Genomic DNA, 24,689 nt, shown 5'->3' with positions numbered 1-24,689 from the left:
TGTGATTTTATCTGTGAAAAGCGCTTTGTAAATAAAATGTACTTACTTACTGACTTTCTATTGAGATTGAGCATGTTGATTAATAGAGAGAGAGAGAGAGAAATAGAGAGAGAGAGAGACAGAGAGACAGAGAGAAAGAAGTATAGCCTTGTTTAATCCTACCCCTTTGCACCTTTGTCAATAGCTTATTTCTTTGAACAATAAGTGTTTCTTAATCCAACATCAACTTTAATCTCTTACAGTAATTGTATTATTGGATTATGCACAACAGTGATTTCATGTCATAACACCCATACACCTAAGCATCAATCTTTCAAATTTAAACGATTTAGATTTTAATCAGATTTAAATTGAAGATGCCTCTAAGAAGTTATACTTTATACTTTTTTTTTTTTAATTGTTATTATTTTTACGTCTGCTTTAAAATAGTATTATTTAGGTATATAATGAAGGACATCCAGGATGTCCAAGTGCAAAGCAAAACACCACTGAGCTGCCCATGTTGGATAGAAGATCACGATTATCTGTTTTTAGAGAAAACCCCTTTCACGTGATGACACACGGTCCAAACGATGATTTTAGGGGGGGAAAAGAAGAAGAAAAAAGTCCATTGCATGCTCAGAGTCGTCTGGAAATAATTTCTTCTTCCTGATAGGTTTATCTGCTACACCAATCCCACTTGCTCATTGGATTGGCCTATTGCTCTTTTTTCCTCGAGTTTCTCATTGGCTTTTGGCAGAGATAGTTCGCTGCCATCATTTGCCCGTGCAGTTTTCAATGAATATTGTATGTGGTCTCTGGCTCCTGGTGCTGATGATTTGAATCGGCTGGCGAGGAGCGAGGAGGCGTCCTGGATGCGCGCACCAGATGATGGAATTTCTCCCAGAGACCGCAGCTGCTCGACCACCACTGTCTCACTCCGAGATTAGATAAGAGAGAAGAGTCAGGAAGATCACAGCCAGGGAAGATGTTCTGCGCCAAGCTGACAGAACTGAAGATATCCGGAGAGTGTCCATTCTCTGGCAGCGCCAAAAATAATAATGAGCTGGGAGACTTTGTGGAGCGTTCAACTGACGCCGCGGATTTATTGCCTATTTCTAAGGACGTGCACGGGAAATCAGGTGAGGACCTGCCTCGACAGAAGACCAGCAGAGCCAAAGTTAACCTGCATACGCTTGGAGAGAGCATCCGCAAATTGGCATGTCCCGAGGTGAGTTGCAAACGCAAATTCATTTGACTTCTGCAAAATGATTCGCGCGTAATTGCAAAATGTGAATAATTGATTGTGACAACAAGATCACTAATTGCACCGACAATTTATCGTCACGGTGCCCCCGCGCATCGGTTCATTCCCTGGAAATAAAAGAGCTGTAATCCTGCTCTGTTTGAATAGCAGTAATTAACTGCTCTTAAGTCTTGCGATGACCTTTAACTTGCTGCACACTTTGTGATCCAGTTTGAAAGGCTGCATGCTGCCCTCCAACGAATGGTGTCAGTGTCAGACCACAGCAAAGACCCCGAAAGGTAACTTGTGTTTGTGTTTTGTTTGTGTGTGTGCGTTTTAATACAGCTGCCAAAGAGAAATCAACAACAAGACCACTGCCCCCTCCTGCAAATAACAGCTGCAATTGCTATACTGTTGTCAATTATAGGTCTGATCTTCACGTGTAACAATGTGCGTCTTCCTGTAGTGAAAAATAATGATGTTCCAGCCTCATTTTGTCCCTCTGTTTCTGCTACAAATCCCTCCAGTCAGACTCGCTACTAGACTGATACTAACGATGATAACAACAATGGGGTGTGATGCAGACTCAGGCTGCTATGGATACGTGGAGGGGGAAAAAAGAACTGTAAATCTCTTTACAAATAAGATGTTAGCCACATGACTTGAAAATGGCACACAGACAATGACACATTCTGCATGGATTTATTTCTCTGTGGTTTACCTGGAGTAAAAAAAAAGGCCAGAGCAGCACATTAACCAATTGATTAAAAATGAATTTACAACTAGTATGTCTTATCATTTTCAAATAAATTTGCCACTTTTCTTCCCCACTACTGATGCTTCTCAAATGAGACACTGCTGCTTCTGTGATCAAAATTACATTAATGGATAATATTTGAGGTATTTTCTTGCTCATCAGACAAAACATGTAGGGGAAATGTCACTAGGGACTCAAGGATATGCCGATTAATCAAAGATTTAACTGCTGATTTCAGCTTGTATCTGATGCTTGTAGTAACGTAGCTGTAAACGAAGGTACCTCGAGCTCTGGTTTAAGTGCCTGACCTTGATGTTTGTTGAATTTCCAGTCCTGCAATTTGCTGCACACACCATCAGAGTTGCGATGATGACCCAAAGCGTTTAGTGGAGATGATGAATATTTACTCTACCAAAACAGGTAAAGGCAGATCTGAAACATTATCCAAGTTATGTTGTGGGGGGGGGCGTTGGTTTGTGTATTACATACTCCATCTTTTTCCTTGTTTGTGGCCAACAGCAATACCAATGGAAGCTTTACAAGTTGCTCTGGGGGAGGAGATCTTCAATATGTGCTATGAAGAGGACAGACACATCTTGAGGGTGGTAGGGGGAGCTCTCCATGATTTTCTGAACAGCTTCAACGTCTTGTTGAAGCAGAGCAGCATGCCGCCCAACCCCGATAGAGAGGATTGTGTAAACGAACCCTCGGTGCTGTGCTTAGACAAGGATCCGGATCTGCTTACTGTCTATTTTTTCAACCCCCGCCCAACCACTGAGCTCTTCTTCCCTGGAGTCATCAAAGCCGCTGCTCGCCTGCTCTACCACACCACTGTGGATGTACTGAAGGACCCCCCCAATGCTAAAGACAGCATCTTGCAGTCCAGTCCGCAGCCCAGTCTGCTGTACACGGTCATTGTTAAGGATGCTAAAAGTCTGAGCCCCAGTCCGCTGCGGGCCACCTCAGCTGGAACCCTTCCTACCTCTCTGTTCTCCACCATCTTCCCTTTCCATCTGATACTGGACCAGGACCTAGTTCTGGTCCAAATAGGACATGCACTCAGAAAGAGACTGACCCGGAAGGATGGACTCAGACGGTCCAGTACCTTCCAAGATCACTTCACTATTGTCTCCCCCCAGATCAAATGTACCTTTCAAGGTATTCTGACCATGCTGAATGCACAGTTTATCATTCGGATCAAGCACGGAGTCTCCACCACAGAAAACACAGGGAAGGTACGTCGACACGTGTGAGATAAGTTCAAAACGGACATAATTGATGAAAAAGCTAGAAACGGTTTCCAGATATTAAATGAGAAAGAAGGAGGAGAAGAAAAAAAATCTAGTTGTGTAGAAGCAGTCAGGCTTATTAGTGGCACTTTTGGGTGTATTTGGCCTGAGGTAGAGATCAACATTATACCCCCAGTGGAGATCAGTAGGAAATGTCAAACCATTTTATCCATCAAAGGCACAGCCATGCTCGTGCTATTTCCGTCAGGGTGAACAGCAATCGGTCGCACAAGAAAAAAAAAGTATCAGTGAGTAGACGTGACAGTAGGACAATGACTAATGACGTTCAATTTAGAGAAGCTTCCTCTTCATGTACCACTTATCTTACAGTAGTAAATTTGCTATAAGGAGAGAGTAAAAAGTAAAATGGTGAGAGGTTGTTCAGTGAGTGAACAGGTAAATGTCTCCCTCCACCTGGGGTTGAGGATATGTTCTTGGCAGTTGACCATGCACAAACATGACTAGAATGTCAGTGGATGTTAATGGACTCTACGAGGCCAAAATATGTCAAATGAGACTATTACAAAGATAAAAAGTTGTTTTTGAGCTTTAGAGACAGAGTTGAATGAATTCGGAGAGTAGGGAAGTAAAACAAAACAGCCAGACTAAAAGTAGTTTGAGAACATTTACTGAATCTCTGTTAAAGGTACAAATTGTTGAGGATTTACTTTTAAATAAGTAATATATAAACCGCCTCATTGATAAATGATTTCAACGTAAAAATGGTTTTGGTTCAGTCACTTCTTACATATGAATAAGAGCAAATGAACATGTTACTGTTGTTCCCTATTTTTCCACATTGAAATGCAGTCATTTGGACTCTATTAGCATTTTGTTCACATGCTAATGCTAAATGCTGGTGCTTGTGTGTTGCTGCTCCAATGTCAACATCTCATTTGAAAGTATCTTATCCTTCGCAATATGATGGCAGCTCATCCATTACGTGTTGAGGTGCTTTAGTCTGGACCATAATGGTGGCTTGTCTGACATACTGGACCCATTCACATGGAGCCATGCTGCTGTGGATAAAAATATCTTTGTGTGCCTGATGAGAGTCTCCCCTTCTTTAATTTTGGCTCTGTAAACTAAATCCTTTGGCTTTTGGCTGATAAAAAGATGCGTTCATGTCAGTTTTTTCACATATACCAAGTTTTTGCTTTCTTGTCATGTTAAAATGTCTATTCTAGGAATTTATGTATTTGTACTTTATAATATATTTAAAGATACATAGTCTGTTGAGACAAAATGAATAATGTGGCACTGTGAATTTTTTTTATTTATTTTTTGGCATCGGATCTTGCTTCAATATAATCCTAATTTCCTTTTACTATTTGGTACAGAATTTCATGAGAATAAAGTTTCACCTCATCTTCTGTTTCTTGTTTCAGCTCATGGACCTTAAAGGTCAAATGATTTACGTTTCTGAGTCAAACGCCATCTTGTTTTTGGGCTCGCCGTGTGTGGACAAGCTGGAGGAGCTCACAGGCCGCGGCCTCTATCTGTCAGACATCCCCATTCACAACGCGCTGCGTGACGTAGTCCTGGTTGGCGAACAGGCCAAAGCCCAGGATGGTTTGAAGAAACGTCTGGGGAAGGCCAAGGCAGCTTTGGAGCATGCGCACCAGGCACTTGAGGAGGAAAAGAAGAAGACCGTGGACCTCCTGTTCTCCATCTTCCCGGGCACGGTGGCACAGCAGCTATGGCAGGGTGAAACTGTCCAAGCCAAGAAGTTCAACGGGGTTACGATGCTCTTCTCGGACATCGTGGGCTTCACAGCCGTTTGCTCCATCTGTACGCCGATGCAAGTGATCACCATGCTCAATGAGTTGTACACCAGGTTTGATCACCACTGTGGAGAGCTTGATGTTTATAAGGTAGGCTGTGGGAGGGCACCGTTCACACGAAAAGCCCAAAGACAGATATGAACACTCTAACAGGCATTAGCGTTAGTAATCTTTCTGTGGAAAATACTCGAGGAACAAGTCATAAGACATCTGTGCCAGCAACCACGGTATCAGCAAAACATATACAAATCCTCAGGTTTCTGTAATAAATGTCCTTGTGTTCGGTGAATCTTAACGCCATGTTAAAAAATATTATTTCAAATGATGCTGCATGAGTCACACGATCCAAAATTAATTCACTCTTGATCATTATTTTTGTTTTGCAGCCAATGAAAAGCAAGTTTAACTCTAATCTTCTATGAAGCTTAATAAATGATATCATAGAATGCTTTCAGTTTTTCTTAACACAAATGTTAACATTGCAGGTTTTAATTATTAGTTTAAAGCACAAGTATGTCTTTTGAATTATTGTAAATTGTATTTAAAGTCATCTCAACACACCCAACTAAGCACTAGTGTTTCAGAATAATATAAGTAACTTATTTACATTATTTTCCTTCTTTCAAATCATGACATTTAATTGATTACAAATTTGCTTTATACATGCTGTACCTTGTCCTTTAATTCGCGAAGAACCTGAACTCTTTATATAAATCATCATCGTATCTCAATGTTGACAGTGGCAGCTTTGAAGTGGCTCATTGACAATGACAAACTTGTTAAAACAAACAAGGTATTATTAACTTATTTTTTTTCAAAAGGGAGCAACTATCATATAGCAAAATAGGACCATAGGTTGTATGTGTACAAAGTATAAAAAGAGGCCTTAAATATTCTTGCATCTTTAAAAGTTTTAACGACATATTATACAACCCTGCATTGAAAAAAAATGAGCTGCAGCCGTAATTCAGCCAACGACTCTGATGTCCGCCAAAGGCTGCTAATCTGCAGGGAGGTTGGATAATGTAATCAAAGTGTCGTGGAAGCAAAACAGAAAGCAAGGCGTGTTTGAGAAATATCTCGTAAAATGCTCTGAAGTCAGAGGGCTTTCTGAGGACCCTGTTTCCACTCCACATGTATGAACCTAAAAATAGTTTCACTTTGTCTCGGTCACGTAGACGTTGAGTGCTCCCCAGTCCCGACTTACACAAACAGAGACAAGGGCGAAGAAAAAGCAGAGGACTTTTTAATGTGACCTGGGATCAAGTGCTATTAGAGTTTAAGTTTTATTATTCCACTTTTTTGACCTTTTTGTCTTATATTGCTCTGGTGGTGACAGATTGTAAAAAGAACAAAAAGAATTTGGTGAAAATCCACTACACAGTCATCATTTGTTTTAAGCCTTTTAATCTTCACATTGGAGGTAATCTAACAGTATTAAACCAAAATTACTTGGAAATAATTTTGGATTTTAGATCAAATAAATTAAAAAGACAACAACTGACATTAGGTGGCTCCTTAAAACTTTATGTTTTATGTTTCTTTGTTTTTACTGTATTTAGGTGGAGACCATTGGCGATGCGTACTGTGTAGCTGGTGGCTTACACAAGGAGAGTGAGACGCACGCCGTCCAAATTGCTCTCATGGCTTTGAAGATGATGGAGCTCTCAGATGATGTTATGACGCCAACAGGAGACGCAATACAGGTGAGGGTCGAACACTTATTTAGAGGAAGATCACTTATTCATTGTGCTTTTATGAAACCAGCCATATTTTTTATTTATTTTTTAATCAGAAGAAGCACTCAAAAAATGATCTCTGCTTTGTTGACATGGTTTTTGGAAACATACACATTTTGGGAGCAATTATGGAATAATCTACTACAATATGTCTATGTAGAGATATTCTAGTAGATCCCTCATGTTGAAATCCTCAAAAAAAAGAGTACAAGAGCAATATGAAGACGCAGCATTCCCTGCGTGATCCAAGGGAAAGCGTCCCTCACCAGATGTCACTTCCGGCTTCCTCTCCAGTCTCCGACCTCCCGGAGAGCGTTTGCTTTTCAACAGTGCAAAATTCTACAAAGAGTAAACGTGTCAACATTCCATGGCGCATCCGATGAAGGCAGTCACTGTCTGCCTTCCTCTGTTATTTTCTTTCCATGAAAAGAATTAAATTAACATGGAAAATGGTGTCATACGCAAAAGCCTAGTATCTTTGAGTGAATGTATTTTATTATCATTATTAAGCATACTTGTTTATTCATTATTATGTTTATGGTGGCATATTTATCTTTTCTATCTTATCTGGTTGTTTTACTGTATGTTGTGATTCTCTTTCTAGTGTCCCTTGTAAAGTTTTCTTGGACTTCCTGTTAAAAGACAGATTGACATGAAATACAACGAAAAGAAGGAAAAGAAATCTTTCTTTTTCAAAATAGACTTTAGGAGGTATTTTACATTGCACAGTCCATCTTGATTATCTGTTTCTTGCTGTGCTTGTTTGCGCATTGCTGTGTTTATCCAGACGTAACCTCGCCAACTGCTGCTGAGCATAATCATATGAACACAAAGCCAGGGAAATGTATTTCTCTGCCCACAAGCTTCTGCCCATTTATGTGTGTCCTCAAGCATAAGCATGATGGAAAAGCAAATTAATTATTGCTCCTTTCTTTTCAGATGCGCATTGGCCTCCACAGTGGTTCAGTACTGGCGGGTGTAGTTGGTGTGAAGATGCCACGTTACTGCCTTTTTGGGAACAATGTCACAATGGCTAATAAGTTTGAATCCTGCAGCCAACCTAGAAAAATCAACATCAGCCCTACAACTCACAGGTGAAGTACCTCGAAGAAACATTTTCATTACTATGACGGAGCGGGCAAAATGACATTTTGCTCTGGTGTCATTTGTTTCCACTCGTCCGTTGCAGACACCAAAAACAAACAAAAAGAAGTGCTCTGGACAGGAACTTTAACTTTTAGCAGAGTGCTGCGCTTCCTCCTGTGTCAAATAATTTGCCACATTGTGTTTAGACTCATGTTTTATCTGTGTGCTCTCCGTCCCAGATTGCTGCAGGGTCGCCCAGAGTTTGTCTTCATTCCCAGGAGCAGACAGGAGCTTCCGGCCAACTTTCCAGAAGACATCCCTGGTGTTTGTTACTTTTTGGAGGCGTCCTTCAAGACTTAAAAAAAAAAAAGAAATAAAAAAATGGCTGTGCAATAAAGGCAGCCTGCGGCAGAATGTGCACATGTTGGATATGAAAAAAACCATAAACGTATCTCGTGAATACAGTGCAAAATACCTTGTATATTTTGATTTGGGTTGTTGGATGGTTATTGATGATGTCGTCCACCAGACGCTTGCAGCTGCTGACAGAAGTGTCAAGTTTGCTGTTAAACATGAGTGTCGTGTCCGTACAATTATCCATTTGTACAACTGTAGTAGAGGGACGCTTACTCCATCTTTCTTCCAGAATGAGTCATCTCTGCTTTATTGATATGATTTATTGAAAAGTAGCTTGCATTTGTAGCTTCCTCCAGAGATTTAACTTAGACTGTCAAAGAAAGACTTCAGGACTGTTTTGTTCTTCTTGATTATCTTTTTTTTTTTTTTTTTATCTACAAGGTACAATAAAGGCAAAACAAATGTGGCCAAAAAGTTGATGTTTCCAAAACAAACAAGTCAAATGTAAACTCTTTGACTTGTATTAACATGTTGCTTATGTACACTTTGGATTAAATGTTGCTGAACAGATTACATTCTGTTAATGTCTTACATAGCTACCAGGCTCTGTACATTCTAAAGCACTTTTGTTAGAGGAAAACAAGATAAAACTAAATTGACTTTAAGTGTTTCAGGTGAGAATTTATGACAATTGAAAGATCTATATATTTTAGGACATAAGTGTCCAATCAAGTGTGAGCAATGCAGAGCAGAATCAGGTGCCTTATATGGACTCTACCAGGAGGGTCATGGAACTTTTGAAACATAGATAAATTCTTAGATAATATCAGTATTTTTCTTCAGTAATTATGTGTAACATGCCAAGATTTCCTTCCACAAGCAAATAGCCAGAGGCACTGTTTTCAGGTGTGTGGTGTGTTGACATAGTGTGTTTCCTAATGTAAGTAATATTAGTGCATTTTTACTTTTTCCACAGTACACATTTTTACTATATTTATTCCATAAAATTCATAGCACCCCTTTCCTATACAAAGAAGAATACAATGAATGTTTTACTATTGTCACTCATTATGATGTGCTTCAATCATAATTGTAATGTAATCAAAGTGCAATAAATATTAGCATTAATAGACTTAAGTGGCTTACTTTGTTATACAACACAATGACTGTATATGTATATGTGAATGGTTATGTGTCCAGTCAGGTTCTTGACTCAAAATCCAATATGAAATTATGCAAAAGAATGACAAGTAAGTAATTGCTTCTCAGTGTGATTTTCTGTATATTTATCTTACTTGCATACCTATCTCTAAGTTTTAAACAGGTTATTGTGAAAGAAGTATGATCAGCTCGAATAAAATACATCAGAATTAAATCATTGGAAAGGTTTGAAATTAAAACTAACCACCCCTAAGGAGCAATATAAGGCATGATGCTGTTTAAAGATGAATGTGTTCATAATGACAATTCAGTCTACAGGATATACAGTACAGTGTGCAAGTTAAGGGACAGTGTTCCTTGTCATTGAAGATATATCTTAAGATCAGCCTGATTGATTGGGTGGTTGTCATGCTGCAGAGAGGGATTGGGACAACTCAAAGGTCCCCCTGATGGTACTGCATAGATAAGCATCTGAAGAAGTAAATCTTTTGCACAGTACTGTACACACATATAAGGACAGAGTTTTGGTCCTCTGTTGATTTTTAGCATTTTTCTACTTTAAGCTTATGCAAATTATAAAAACTAAACCACCTATAATGAGCCAAGGATGTGATTCTTTTGACATTAGGATATTGCTTGATTTGTATTTTCTTTGATTGCTTATGTTTACCCGCTTGGTTGTACGATTCGTTGGCTGAAGAATTGATTGAGTTTGCTCAATTGTTTGAACATTAAACAAATTATTTATTTCCGATAAGACTATTAAAATTAATGCGTAAAACAGGCTGTGCAGAAACTTTATCTGCGGAGACTCCAGGTTGGTCTGCGTCACTTGAACGGCAGCAGATGTTTCTTTTCCAATTGGACACGGCTCTATGACGTCAGACGCTCCGCGGTTTCCCATTGGACAGCCGGGCTGTCAGTCACAGTCAGACGGACTGGAGGGGATGGACGCAGATACACTGAGCATCTGTACTAAACGATGAAGGTTTTTCTCACATTCAACGGATTTTACTGAAAAAAATATAAAGAAATCGCAGCCGCCATGGTACGTATACAGCTTTGTGGATTTTATGTTTGGGTTAAATGTCAGTGAGAGAGACTTGTTCTTGCGCGACGCGGTGTATGTGACATTTCCTGCTGGCTGACTACTGTAAAGAGCGCATTTAGTATAATTTCCTATAATTTTCCGCATCCTACAATGTTGCATTAACAGGTGGACTGGGTGTGCATGTGTATTCAGCTTATGTAAAGTGTAAAAGCATGTATAAAAAGAAATGCTTGAATGAAGGACCATTATCTCCTTTCTATAATAATAATTATAACGCTGCTCGTCTTTTCCATGCATTTACAGTATGGTTTTGTGAATCACGCCTTGGAGCTCCTGGTTTTGAGAAATTATGGGCCGGAAGTGTGGGAAGACATCAAGTGAGTTTTGCGAATGTATTTGCTTTTGAAAAGCCTGTTGGTTTTCCGACGTTGGTTACTCTGAAGCTGACCACAAGCAGCAGGGCCTCGTGTGTGTGTGTGTGTGTGTGTGTGTGTGTGTGTGTGTGTGTGTGTGTGTACAGCAGGGACACGCGTTTACTTTCTCAGTAATCATTAACCTTCACACAGGCAAAATAGAAATGGCTCATTAAAACTATTGTCTGCACAGAGCCAATAACCCAATCAATATATACACATCAAGATCTGACTTTACTAGAATATCACAATGCCCTTTGGCAAAATGTAGTTATTAACTAGTTATTGAAGTTATTTAATTGATTTAAAGTTTAAACTGAAACTGAAGTCACTCTCTTAATAAGATTATTAGTAAATTATCGCTATTTATGCATTTTATGTGCCTCACCATTGTGTTTTTCAAACGTCAAATTATTCAACAGTAGATTTGAGATGTTTTTACTCCACATGGACTAATTAAACTACTACATTTGAGGTTTTGGTTGTCAAATAACAGCAGTATTTTAATATAATGTAGTTTGCCCTTTGATGGACTGGAATCATCCATTGTTAGTAATTTATAAACTTTATAGTTCCCTCCATTACCGTTGCTGTCAATCTACATTTACAGAGAAACTGTTGACTGTCACCTGTCTAAGGTGTACCCTGCTTTTGCTAGTAGATAAAGCAGCGTAGAAGACAAATAGAGGGCTACTGTTGACAGAATTCACAGATGCTTTCGTAGTCTTTGTCGTGAAAGTATATAAGATGCAATTGAAATGCAGCTCAGCTGAAACAACAAATAATAAACAAACAAAAACTACCCATGGGTAGGAAAAATGTGCTCCAAAAATTGTATAAAAAGCCCTGCATCAAGAATAAATGATTAAAAAGAAATGGAATATAGTCAAGTATATATATTTGTACTGCAGTTCTGCAAATCAGCAAGTTTTTCTGTTACATATGCAGAGGATGGGTTGCTATGCGTTTTACATATTGATTACACCTGTCAAGCTATACGTCCCATCTCTAAACGAACTTGGAGCTATTAAGCTTTTCTCTAGACAATTCCATCCTTCATCGGTACATTTTTTCTCAGTATGTTGACGCATCTTTCTCAAACTAAGTTTATTTTACATTCATGCTCTAAACTGCCCGCGGCTTGACCCTGCCTCAAAAGAGAGAGAAAGGGAAAAGACAGCTGCAGCTGCCTTGTGTAAATGTTTTCCAAAGTGGTCATTTTCCAGGCTGCCACAGAAAAAGTACCGCGGGGCAGGGTTATGTGTTGTATCTCCAAAAGTAACTCATTGTTATTACACGCTCAATTTATCAGGTTTGTCCCTTTTGCTCCTTTGAGGTTTGCATGTGCAGAGTAATTTAAAGCAGAATTCCTATTTTGCAAAACATCTCAGCCTTGGTATGTTTTTCCAGCTGTACCGCAGCATGAAAAAATAGAGGCTGCTGGTCAGGCCTGTAAATCAAGTCTGTTTTCTCAGTTAAACATTCTTAATCAGAATCTCATTATGTAGCAGTAAAACATGTACTATCAGATGAATGAGTGTTTAGCAAAAAGGCTGCAGTAGATTGAAAGCTGATTATTCGCGTAGTTTTACAACCACACAATCCCTTCAAAGCAAGACCGAAACCTTTTTTTTTTTTTATATTTAATGTCTGTGTAAGATATAGCAGGACAGTGCGCACTGAGAGGCCACACAGGAGGCCCCAGAGTTGCTGCTGAGTTGTTCATGTAAACAGAACTCCGTACGTGATTTAAGCAACAACAGATAGGCAATTCCAAAAAGGCAAAGCTATTGGTTGCGTGTGCAAGCGTCCTCCAATGACTGTTTACTGCTGCGGTGACATTTCTGCTGCAGCTCATGACTAACTGCTTCCCTTTGTTTTCAGGAGGGAGGCTCAGCTTGATATTGAGGGTCAGTTCCTCGTTCGAATCATATATGAAGATGCCAAAACATATGATCTAGTTGCGGCTGCAAGTAAAGTTCTCAGTAAGTGACAGCACACTTTGAAATCTTTGAAAATACAGAGATGTAATGTTATATACAACAAAGATGGATTTTCATGACATAATCTGCATTGAAAGCTGAGAAATTAACCTTTTGTGTTTCTGTATTTCAGAGATTGATGCAGGAGACATCTTACAGTTGTTCGGAAAGATGTTTTTTGAGTTTTGCCAGGAATCGGGATATGACACCATCCTACGTGTGTTGGGCTCAAATGTTCGTGAATTCTTGCAGGTAGGACTTTTGCCTTTAAGACGTAATACTATTTCAAGTTGATGAGAAAAACTTAAATGGATTTTCTATGATTGTGAAATTCCATAGTGGCTTGGGTGGAGTTTATTTATCAAACTCATCATTTCAACCTTGAGCCTTTATTGTGAAAAGCCTGAATTACTGTACATGTGGTTGGTGAAGACATGAGGGTTTGCTGTGCTCAAAGTCCTCTGAAAATCACTTTGTAGTGAGGTTTGAGGATTTCTTTTGAGTTTGAGGTACAATAGATATTGTAGCTAAACAAAACCAATTATTGGCTTCATGCAGTATATCTGACTTAAATAGAGCAGTTTAAACACAAGTAAGTTGTAACAAACACCGCTCCAGCATAATAGCCCTTTGGAATGTTGGAAGAGGAAGCAATAACCCCGAGATACTAAACTGCAGTATATTGTAGACTACACTGGGTACAACAGGGGTTGATACTGTGAATTGTGTTGTTTTTTTGTTTTTTGGTATGTTGAAGATGATAGAGTGACCATTCATCTGGATAAAAAGAGGTAGAGTCACTTAAGGTCCATCAGGCAACTGTGGGGGAATTTCACAATTTAATTTGGTTGGTTTTGATGATGTAATTTGAGTATTTCATCTCACATTTTGCTTTGGATGAGTTACTGTCCGGAGACAAGTCGGCCTCAGAAAGGAAGGACAGATCTGCACCACTTGCTAATTTCTTTCACAGCGAAACTTGTATCGCAAAGTAGATGAATGCCAGGAATGAACTGAAAGATTCATTAATAAAGAAGAAGTTTGTTTGAACAGCTGGTTCCAGCAGAAGATCCAACCTCTGATTTCCCACACAACAAAGTCCAGAAAAACAAAAGTACGAGTAGAGCGATCAGAGAGCGATCCGGGTCTCAGGGAGGTTAAGTTTCCTCAGGAGTTGCACAGGTTGAGTGATTTGTGTCGTTTTTAAATGTAAATGTATTTCTATTAATTATGCTGTGGCGAAGGCGTCATGTTAAACTCTTAATAAAAAACACACACCTGTTGTTTTTCCCTGCTTCCGTCACCTCATGTTTTAAATCTACTTTTATCTATTTCTGTTTGAGGTATAATTACACGGCAACAATGTACAACCTTTGACATGCCGGCCGACGTTTAATTAGCTTGCTTTCATTTCCTTGTTGCATATCCCGTTTTCAATCTGCATTTTTTAGAATCTGGATGCCTTGCACGACCACCTGGGTACCATTTACCCGGGAATGAGGGCTCCCTCGTTTCGCTGCACTGACGCAGAGAAAGGAAACAACCTGATTCTTCACTACTACTCGGAGAGAGAAGGCCTGCAAGACATTGTGATTGGCATCATTAAAACCGTCGCCCAACAAATCCATGGAACCGAGATAGAGATGAAGGTCTGCTTTGCAGTTTCTGCTCTTTTGGTGCACATTGTCAGCGGTGCCCCGATTTTACGTAAAGACGACTTAACACTTGACATTCCCTCTTTAATTCACTTGCACAATAACGAAACCTCTGTCTCCCCGTGATGCTCTCCGGGCTGGAATTTAAGAGCTCGTCTCTCAGAATTTAATTGAAGAGGTTGCATTGTGATTATCAAACAACAGAAACTTTCCAACTGCCCTAATGGGAAGGCTGTGCCAACTGCAGTTGAGCGTGGTTTTTCGGCAAATGTCTGTGAGTCAGAGTATATTTTTAGATCCAAGTTATAGAGTCTCTTGCGCTGAGATGTTGAGAGTCTTTCAGGGAGTTAAATCTGCTCCTCAATTTTAATTTAACTTTCTGTCTATGGAGTGCATATTTTATTAGTGAACAGAGGAAATGCTGCTTTTTATATTTAATTCTTACATCTTAATTAACCAGGTTAATGACGTTTTGATTAAACCTTGAATGGATGACTTTAAGACCTGGTGTCCTAAACTATTTGGTTATTATTATAGCCTGTAATCAATAACTGAAGCATGTTGTTCTCCGTGTCTGGATGGAGTATCCTCCTCATTTCATCAATTATATTCTCACCCAAAACTAATTGTATGGCACGGACAGGATTTATTATTTATTTTCCTTCAATCGTGTGTATGAAGACGGAACAGAAAATGGCAGACGCTCCAAACGTGACACCCAATTTCTGAAAATATTAGCCGGTGTTGCTGTGGCAACAGGGTGCAGAGACAGCACCTTGACGTCAGCAAGCCGTTTGCCCATAAACCCACACCATAATGCCATTTGTTGCCCTCCTAATTCTATGGAAAATATCTATATATATTTTTTTAAATACCAACATTGAATAATATTCATGAAATTAATCACGCAAACTACAAGCAATTTAATTTTGTCTGACTTGTTGCTGCAATTTTGTGCCAAAGTGTAACGCCATCCTAATATTGGGTTGTTTTACAGCACGACCATCAATTTCACACCCTTTATTCCATTTCACCGAATGCAGATGATCCAACCAAAGAGTGAGGAGTGTGACCACATCAAGTTTCTCATCGAGGAAAAGGACTCAGAGGAGGAGGCGTTCTACGAAGACCTCGACGGCTTCGAGGAAAACGGCACCCAGGAGACTCGGATCAGCCCCTACACATTTTGCAAGGCTTTTCCATTTCACCTCATGTTTGACAAGGACCTGATGCTCACACAGTGTGGAAACGCCATTTACAGAGTCCTGCCACAGGTGTGCCCCCGAAATCTAATTAACATCATTCCTGGACAGACAAGCGTATGAAGTCCATACTTTAGTATGCTTTATCGGCTGCAGGACACGCCCTGTTTCTTTTTGTTTTGGGCAATACACATCTTCTTATTTATCTAACAGGAATATTTTCACTGTAACTGAATTTTTCTTACATTTCTTTCTCATATGCCAGCTTCAACCGGGTACGTGTATCCTCCCTTCAGTTTTTTCTTTGGTCCGTCCTCACATCGACTTCAGCTATCATGGCATCCTATCCCACATCAACACCGTCTTTGTTCTGCGAAGCAAGGTAGATTTTATATTTAACTCTCCTTCTCCTCTGTCCTTGTCTCAGTGCATTGATGACGTCGATACTTTTCATGTACCAGCTTAGAATTTGCAGAAGCAGAAAATCAGTACGATCAGATTGAGGTTGGATTGTAGTTGACAGAATGCCTTGACGGTGTTGTACAGTATATTAATATGGATGAGCTCACTGATATTTTTAGAAGCTGTCTAAAATTTAGCTCAGTGTGTTTTTTTTAGACAGAACGAAGAGATCGTGCACTGCTGTTATGCAATAAGTGGAGCACAATAGTCGAAATGTCAAGAGAGGGCTTTTAAGTTTTTTTCTTTGAAACAATAACTGAATTGAGTGTGATAACTTTCAATGTAAATATTCAACTGAAATAGAACATTTCTGGTAGCTGTATTGCATATCGGGGCTTCAAAACACAAGACCTTAGAAAAACGTCTATCTTCTTTACCACTTCCTCCCGTTCAGGGTCGTGGATTGTTGGGCCTAAAGGCAAAGGCACGATACATCCTGGGCTCAGTTTGTCTAAAAAAAAACAACAAATAAATAAATAAATAGAAATGTTAGTGTCTACTCAATTGCTCCCTTTGACAGGGACTGAAGACATTGCAACTGTCACCATGGATGGTTTGTACGGCAGGTTTCCTTCCGCCACAAGTGCGATTTTAATCCCGATCCCCACAACCAAGTTCAGGACAACCCGATGCACCACCACAGAGGACAGGAAAGCAATCCTAATAAAACTGAGCAGAACTGATTAAAAAGGATACTTTCAGATTCCTCTTTATCACATTGTACAACAGCATGGCCTTGCAATTTGTGTTGTTTTGTGCTACAAATAGACTGAACACCGAGTGAAAAGACTTGATACTCACAGAAAAGCTCAACTAATTCTCTCCTATATGGAGGTGATACATTTACCAATCCAATGAAAAAGCAGGTTTAAAAATAAAGTGTGAGCTGAACTGGTGCCCAGTTTTTAAGGCAGATTTAGAGAAGAACATGTAATGAAATATTCATAAGTGTGATGTAATCCTGACAGGAGGGCCTGCTGAATGTGGAGACGGTGGAGAATGAGGACGAGCTGACGGGGGTGGAGATCAGCTGTCTGAGATTGAAAGGACAGATGATTTACTTGCCAGAGGCAGAGAACATCCTTTTTCTTTGCTCACCCAGGTAGGCTCACAGTGCAGTCTGTCCTGACAGAAGCGCTGAAGAATAATGTGCAGCAAAGCTCTGACTCTTCTGAATTAGAAAACACCAATTTCTGGATAAAATGGAAGCCAAAAAAAAAAAAAAAAAGTTAAATTATCTATATGAAGTTTTATAGAGGTGAATGCAACCACTGTTACATACATAAAGAAATATGACAGATTGATAAGAATTTTAAGTAAACTTGTGTTGTATTTTGCCACTCGATCCAAAGGCCTCAGCTCTGCACTTGTACTTGCTGTACTTGTACCTCTTTTTTAATTATATGTGCAAGAGGAGTAAAAAAAAATCTGTAAAGCAAACTAATTATTGTTTTTTTTTTTAATCAAATGTAGATTAAATACACATTTAATTGAGGAGTATTTAATGGCAGTTTGCCCTTTATTGTCAAATTCATCAAACATCCCCTCAACTCACGGTGCACGCAGTCAACACAAAAGTTTAACTTAATAAACCCAACAAAGACACATGAAGGACAAAGGAACAATAACCAGCGGCAATGAATAATAGAAACGCTGAACTACAACTGAACGGCCAAACAATGTGATGTGAAGCATTTCCCAAACGCTTGGAAAAACATACATTTAAAATTTTCCATGTCCACTGTCTTCGGTTAGCTCTATTCACACAAAAGGCACAAAGAAACCTGTGAGCTGGTAATTACCGTGATTCTTCTGTTGCGACATCGGTTAACGTCCGTTGGTTTTATGTAACCAATCATGCACTTAACGGATGACAAGATCAGCGTTTTTACGAAATGTCACTGCCTGAAAGGAAGTGAGCAACAGGGGTTAGGTTTGGAAACGCGTTCATTGATCTGACTACAGAGAACCCGTGGAGCACAGCGACTGACCTCTTCTCACAAGAGGCCCGTTTCACTGGAGACAGTCGGCTCAGCCCCAACAAGACGGTGGTGAGCTCATCGCTTGTTGCTCATCGTTTACACTCGGTTTGATTTAGAGTTCTACATGATGCAATGAGCCGCTTTGCAATATTCTGTTTTAAGAAAATGTTATTAATGCATTGCCCTTTGTAATTTTGTAATGCACAATACAGCGCACTACAACAAATTACAACGGACACAAATCATATACGTCGTATTTCTTATACCAAAACTAAAAAGCTGGCACCCCCCCCCCCGAAATATTATTGTTACATTACCATAACCATACCAAAGGTATAACATACCCCACATGACATACTATTGATAATCAATTAAAAAAAAAAAAGACTTGATTAGATATGAAAAGAATGACCTGTAAGTTCCGGTTTTCTCTTTTCAAATCGATCGATATAGATGGATAAAAAATATCCAATCTCTGCTTTGTGATTAGTGTGATGAACCTGGACGATCTGACACGGAGAGGGCTGTACCTGAGTGACATCCCACTTCATGACGCCACTCGTGACCTGGTGCTGCTGGGTGAGCAGTTTCGTGAGGAGTACAAGCTGACCCAAGAGCTGGAAATCTTGACAGATCGCCTCCAGCACACACTGCGGGCCCTGGAGGACGAGAAGAAGAAGACAGACAGGTTTGATTAATTGTATTAGGTTTTAGTTTATGGCAAAATAAATATTATAACCGCACATAAAGGGTAAACCTATTTATTCTACTTTATAAAACCAGTTTTTTTTTACTCCCAATCGGGTCGGGATATGCATCCCTCTTCATTCGTCTGCTCAAAATAATAACTTGTTCATTCACTCTCAGATTTGTCACTGTTTACAAACTTTCCTCCGATGAGTTATTATAAATATAAAACTTTTTTAGATTACAATTACGTACCTCAGCCATGTCACTATCATTAGAGTCAGCTTTAAACTAATTATGATAAATACAGTCATATTGCCGTGATGCTAATTCTGTCTTCCTTTGTCCAAAAGATAAGTGTCAGATATTGTGCATTAATACAGCTTTAAAAAAAACTGAAACAAAACCAGAACACGCCTTTCTTCTTCTATTAGGATCAAACAAAAGTCTATTCAGGAGACACAGAGGATACAATAGAATACATATATACAACAAATTACACTAACATGGCAACATGCCTGCCTGGGGTCCGTCTCTATTGACTGACATGACGTATACTTACGTTTGTCTTTGCGGTGTGGACACTCGGGCTTGACTCATGGTTTCAGAAAAGGACCTGTCATTGTAATTTGGCACAGCAGTGGGCGACAGCTGCGGATGAGTAACATGGGTGGAGCGCAGTGTTTATCAAGACTGCTGTGGCTGTACTGTCTTCTGGTAGGGAGACTTCTCCTCTCCCGCAGGATCCCTTTATTATTATTCTAACCATTCTCTGGTCTTAAAGGGCCTCAGGCTACAAACATTGATTAGAATTCATGGCTCCTCTCTAAATATTTAAGGGAACTAGTTGCTGCACTGCTGTTTGCTTTAGAGAGTGTTTATGAGACCATAGATTTTTGACAATAACAACATATGTTCATGCTCATTTGGCTTCTTTACGTGCACTGAAAAAAGACACCTCTCTATATTGTGTTCAAATTGTCAAAAATATTTGCTGTTACATTTAAATCTGTATTCTTGTCCCAAGGATGGAAATATACTCCATTTGCATGCATATTGTGTGGCTCTGGGGTTTGTTAGCCTTATGAAGCACGTATTTTGAAATTATGATGCATCGTGGAAGGTGTTTGGTGTTTTGTTCATAACAGGCAGCTATACTCTGACCTGTTACCATAGAAACACCACCCTCCCATCGGAGAGCAGTTTGCGTAGCGAGATGACCAAAAGGTGGTGGGTGAACAAATAAATCCACAGGACAGACCAGTGTCTGCCAGCCCCAGCCCGTTACTCCCCTGCCTGAGAGAGCCACGACTCCCCCCTTGCCCGAAGCTCGAGTCATTCCTTTTCCCCCTCGTCTTTTCAGATTGCTCTATTCTGTCCTGCCGCCATCCGTTGCCAACGAGCTGCGACACAAACGGCCAGTCCCGGCAAAGCGCTACGACAACGTGACCATTCTCTTCAGCGGCATTGTGGGATTCAACGCGTTCTGCAGCAAGCACGCCTCGGCCGAGGGAGCCATCAAGATAGTCAACCTGCTCAACGATGTTTACACCCGTTTCGACATCTTGACGGACTCGCGGAAGAACCCCTATGTATACAAGGTTGGAGGCAGGGACATTTCAATTCCTGTATACCACTCAATAGAGAAACATTCTCGCACTGGAAAAACCTTGAACGTGATAATGATCAGATTGGAAATTCAAAAAAAAACAAAAAACACTTGTGATATTGAAGTGCTTTTAGCTTCCATGTTCTCTACCGGTTCTGCAGCTGAGAGGCACCACACTTTTGGAACCGGAATAATGTTACGCAATTTTAAGCACATGCAACTTAGAAGAGAGTACTTCTATCAGTTGGCTGGAGGTTTTTTTTTTTTTCTCCCCAAGGGTTGTACTAACTTCTAAACAAAGTGCAGTTTTACAGAGGGACTCCACTATTTTATAGGCCTTGTGCAGCAGATTTACACTCCAGGCTTTCAGACAAGAATGCACTTTAAGAAGTCAAACAGACCTTGGCACTTCCAGGGGATCGGCCTCAGGCACTGGGTCACCAAAAGAAGTAATATTTACTCTATGAGCTGAATGGCTAGGTGGTCCCAAGGCTTTGGCTGGACTCAGAGAGGCCCAGAATATCTTAAAGCTGATGTAAGTGTTTAAATGTTTATCTATGGGTGTTTCAGTTGGTTTTATCGTATATTTAAAAAAAAAAACTCCTTCTGTTATTTGGTTTGAACAGATAATCCCTCATGAAACAAAAGTGAAGCAAAAGCACAAATCACATGTGCGTGTTTGTGTGTGTGTGTGTGTGTGTGTGTGTGTGTGTGTGTGTGTGTGTGTGTGTGTGTGTGTGTGTGTGTGTGTGTGTCTGTGCACGCGCCCTTAAAGGTGGAAACTGTTGGTGATAAGTACATGACGGTGAGCGGGCTGCCGGAGCCGTGCACACACCACGCCAAGTCAATCTGCCACCTCGCTCTCGACATGTTGGAGATCGCTGGACAAGTCAAAGTGGACGACCAACCTGTGCAGGTGCGATGTAAACCTGTCCTAAATTTGTTGTAGAATTTTTAAAAAGGAAAAATTTTTCAAATCCAGTGGGGATTTTGCCCACAATATGAAATGCCGTCTGCAGGGTTCGATGTGGACAGCAGTGAAAAAAGAAGGTAAATTGAGAAAGAAAATACTGAATTTAAAAAAAAGGAACCTATTCCGAAAAAAGGAAAGATAGCCTCAAACAGAATAGTGTAATAAAGGAGTAGTTGCATATTGTAAAATATATATTCTGATACCTATCATAACCATTTATTACATTTTGGATGCCATGTTTTGAAATTATATTACAGATTAATATTATGTTCCACCCATTATTAGTTTTGTTTGTGTCTTATTATGTCCCTGCTGGACAGTGTCTCTTTGATTTGTCTGCATTTGCCACTTGTCATGAATTTCTGCCTTGTTTTTGTCAGAATGCACCTGTTATTTTGTCACAAATAATTTGAGATACTTTGAATTGTGACAGTCAATTCAATTCTTATTTATTTATTAAATTATTGTCAATTATATCAACCACTCTCATCATACTTTAAAATCTAAATTAAGCCGAAGCCTTTCCAACCACTGTATTTTTACTATTATAATTTGTTGTTAATTAATTTAGGTATGCAGCATTTACAATTGTATTCATGCTAAATATGCACTGAAGAGTCTAATTCTAGATATGTTCTAAATTACAGATACAATTATGTTTCAGTGAATTAGAACATATGTCCTCAGGGAAGTAATGAGCATTGAAAAGTTGGATGAAAAAAAGCTGAAACCCTTTTGTTTGACTGGCCGTTCGAGATTGTTATTGTATCAGTGACTGTTCAGACTTAACTTCGGAAAATCGTGTCTGGTTAACAAAAGCCTGTTTTAATTTGTGACATGGCACGAGCTGAAGAGGAGCTGGGTTTAACCGCAGACACAGACTCAAATCATCTCACGATCCCGGAGCCAAAAATAGATTCTCATTTGTCTGTGACACATGTTCTGAAAACCTACTGAAGTGCCTACGAGCTGGAGTGTAAATATTAGTCTCAAGATTGCAGAAGGCTACTTTTAGAACTGTTTATTTCAAAACCTTGAGAAAAATTATTTGCGTTTATGAGGAGACTCCTGGCAGTCAGTCTCATATCCGCCCACCGAATGTTGCACCTTTTCAGTCGAAAGCTTAAAAGAATTGGTGTCAACAGACTAAAAGACTGAAAGAAACATATTTGTCTGTGTGTGTGTTAAAAACACAAAATTATTTATCAAATCCTTTATTTGGGCTTCAAGCAGGATTATTTGAAGGCTGGGAAAGTTTTGTCTCCGGCATAAACTGCACATTTATATCTTATTTTTTATTTTTATCTACATAATTCCAGGCTTTAAAATTAGGTTTAAAAAGTACAGCTTTTAATTTTATATTCAGACAGGAGATATACACATTCATTTTAGCAAATATTTAAGTCGTTGCCAGTCTGAGAAGGAGCAGGGGTATCTTTGACCCATTTCTTTTTAACTCTTCCCTTTATTTTCAGATTACTATCGGGATTCACACAGGAGAAGTGGTGACGGGGGTCATTGGCCAAAGGATGCCCAGATATTGCCTTTTTGGAAATACAGTCAACCTCACAAGTCGTACCGAGACAACTGGGGAGAAGGGAAAAATAAATGTGTCTGAATATACTTGCCGGTGAGAAGCAGTCCTTCCTTCTGTTTTATTTGTCGTATTTTGTTTTGGTTTTGGGGGGAAAAAATAAATTATTAAAAAGGCTTGTAGGAATTTTATAATTTAAACACAATTTTTTAATGGTGAGAAAATATGTGATATGAAAGAACAACTGCAAATCATTTCAACGTGAATCAAGAGGCCATCGGTTTCGTCTTTAATCGACATGCCAGCGAGGATAATTCCAACATGTGTAATTTGTGTTCGCAGATGTTTGCAGTCTGCTGAGAACGCCGACCCTCAGTTTCAGTTGGAGTATCGGGGCCCCGTCACCATGAAAGGAAAGAAGGAGCCGATGAAGGTGTGGTTTCTCTCCAGGACGCCCACTGACAATACAGAGGCCGGCTCAGCTAAAGCTTGAAGAATAATCACTGAAACACTCATTAAATGAAAGCTTCACTTTGCTACTGTCAAGTGATATTTGAAGGCAGAGCCGATATAATCCAGTGGAACATAAAATGACCATCTATCCAGAGACATACAGATATTTTTAGTATGATGAAATGTTGCTTCAGCGTGTATGTGAAACATAATGATGGCCCTCCCACATTCAGCTTCTTCTTAACCTCACGATATTGTATATTTGTGCAGTATTCATGAATAGTTTAGTGAAATAGTATGTGGTACCTTAAAGTTTGCTCATTTTATTTAAAAAAAAAATTTCGGGAGAAAAATTACGTAGTTTATCACACAATAATCAGGATTTCGCTCAACATTTTTGATATACAAAATATTTTCCATGTATTGTGAAACTTTTTAAAATATACAAAGAATTTATGTCTCAGCTCAGCCAAAAATAAAACATATATATATGTACGATTAATTTAAGATGCTTTCGGTGAAAATCTGACTTTAGGAACAGAATATTGTACAATGTTGTGAATCAGTGTCACATTTAGAACCATTACATTACTGTACTACGTTCTTTCTCTAGATATGCGGTACATTTAGTTTTGCACTGAACTTTAGACACTGGCACCATCAAAACAGGACAAAGGATTTATAGATTTTAGAACTTATGTATTTAACTATATTTATTTCACTGTGTCTGTCAGTTATTGAACAAGATGTTATATTCTAACTACAGTCGTATACTACATTGCACAGATAGATTTGATATTTATGAACCATTTTCTTAAGGTCACAAATTAGTGCGATTTGCCAATCGATAAAATTCTATAGTTGTACAGCTCCTATTTACTCATCAAAAAGTCCACATGTCCACATGTCTCCAACACTTTATTTTATGTATTTATTACACCTCTGTAATCATTGCACAGTCACCTTATGTGTGTAAACAGTATTTTTATTTATAGTGCACAGTATTGTGATATTCAATGGGATTTTCTTTCCCCCACTTTACTTTGTATTTATTCTTTCATCCTGAAAATAAACGTCTATTAATTGAATTATATGGATTTTTCTGAAAAGACAACACTGAATGCTTTTATGGATCAAGCTTCTGTATGTGCCTCCATGATGTTTATCAGTAAAATAAACCTTAATCTTTTACTTCAGTGTGTTGGATAGATTTACTTTTTTCTAATTAATCATTACTAAACTGAAAGTCCCGCCAGTTATTTGTGTAGAAATATACAGTTGCCACATG

The 24,689-nt window shown here is 39.2% G+C and overlaps 2 protein-coding genes across 2 annotated transcripts; both read left to right on the top strand.

Moving 5' to 3' along the window:
* The first annotated feature begins 761 nt into the window (after positions 1-761).
* Positions 762-9,370, top strand: gucy1a1 (guanylate cyclase 1 soluble subunit alpha 1). The gene is made up of 8 exons (XM_080464490.1): positions 762-1,210; positions 1,457-1,524; positions 2,314-2,402; positions 2,502-3,217; positions 4,660-5,145; positions 6,618-6,761; positions 7,734-7,888; positions 8,120-9,370. Exons 1-8 carry the CDS (start codon positions 968-970, stop codon positions 8,238-8,240), a joined length of 2,022 nt encoding a protein of 673 aa, XP_080320616.1. The 5' UTR covers positions 762-967; the 3' UTR covers positions 8,241-9,370.
* A 911-nt stretch (positions 9,371-10,281) lies between these two features.
* gucy1b1 (guanylate cyclase 1 soluble subunit beta 1) lies at positions 10,282-24,689 on the top strand. The gene is made up of 13 exons (XM_080462958.1): positions 10,282-10,446; positions 10,753-10,826; positions 12,747-12,847; positions 12,978-13,096; positions 14,296-14,493; positions 15,543-15,773; positions 15,967-16,083; positions 17,132-17,265; positions 18,636-18,833; positions 20,196-20,433; positions 21,217-21,357; positions 22,890-23,044; positions 23,291-24,689. The coding sequence occupies exons 1-13, from the start codon at positions 10,444-10,446 to the stop codon at positions 23,439-23,441; spliced, it is 1,860 nt and encodes a 619-aa protein (XP_080319084.1). The 5' UTR covers positions 10,282-10,443; the 3' UTR covers positions 23,442-24,689.

Source organism: Lipophrys pholis, assembly GCF_963383615.2.
Source record: "Lipophrys pholis genome assembly, chromosome: 5".
NCBI classification, from domain to species: Eukaryota; Metazoa; Chordata; class Actinopteri; order Blenniiformes; family Blenniidae; genus Lipophrys; species Lipophrys pholis.
The sequence above is the reverse complement of the archived record's forward strand: the minus strand, read 5'-3'. Positions and strand labels throughout refer to the sequence as shown.

Coding starts and splice junctions, on each gene's coding strand:
- gucy1a1 (XM_080464490.1), top strand. CDS start 968: ATGTTCTGCGCCAAGCTGACAGAACTGAAGATATCCGGAGAGTGTCCA. Junction 1,525..2,313: donor CACAGCAAAGACCCCGAAAG/GTAACTTGTGTT, acceptor TTGAATTTCCAG/TCCTGCAATTTGCTGCACAC. Junction 3,218..4,659: donor CCACAGAAAACACAGGGAAG/GTACGTCGACAC, acceptor TTCTTGTTTCAG/CTCATGGACCTTAAAGGTCA.
- gucy1b1 (XM_080462958.1), top strand. Junction 20,434..21,216: donor AGAACCCCTATGTATACAAG/GTTGGAGGCAGG, acceptor GCGCCCTTAAAG/GTGGAAACTGTTGGTGATAA. Junction 23,045..23,290: donor GTGTCTGAATATACTTGCCG/GTGAGAAGCAGT, acceptor TTGTGTTCGCAG/ATGTTTGCAGTCTGCTGAGA.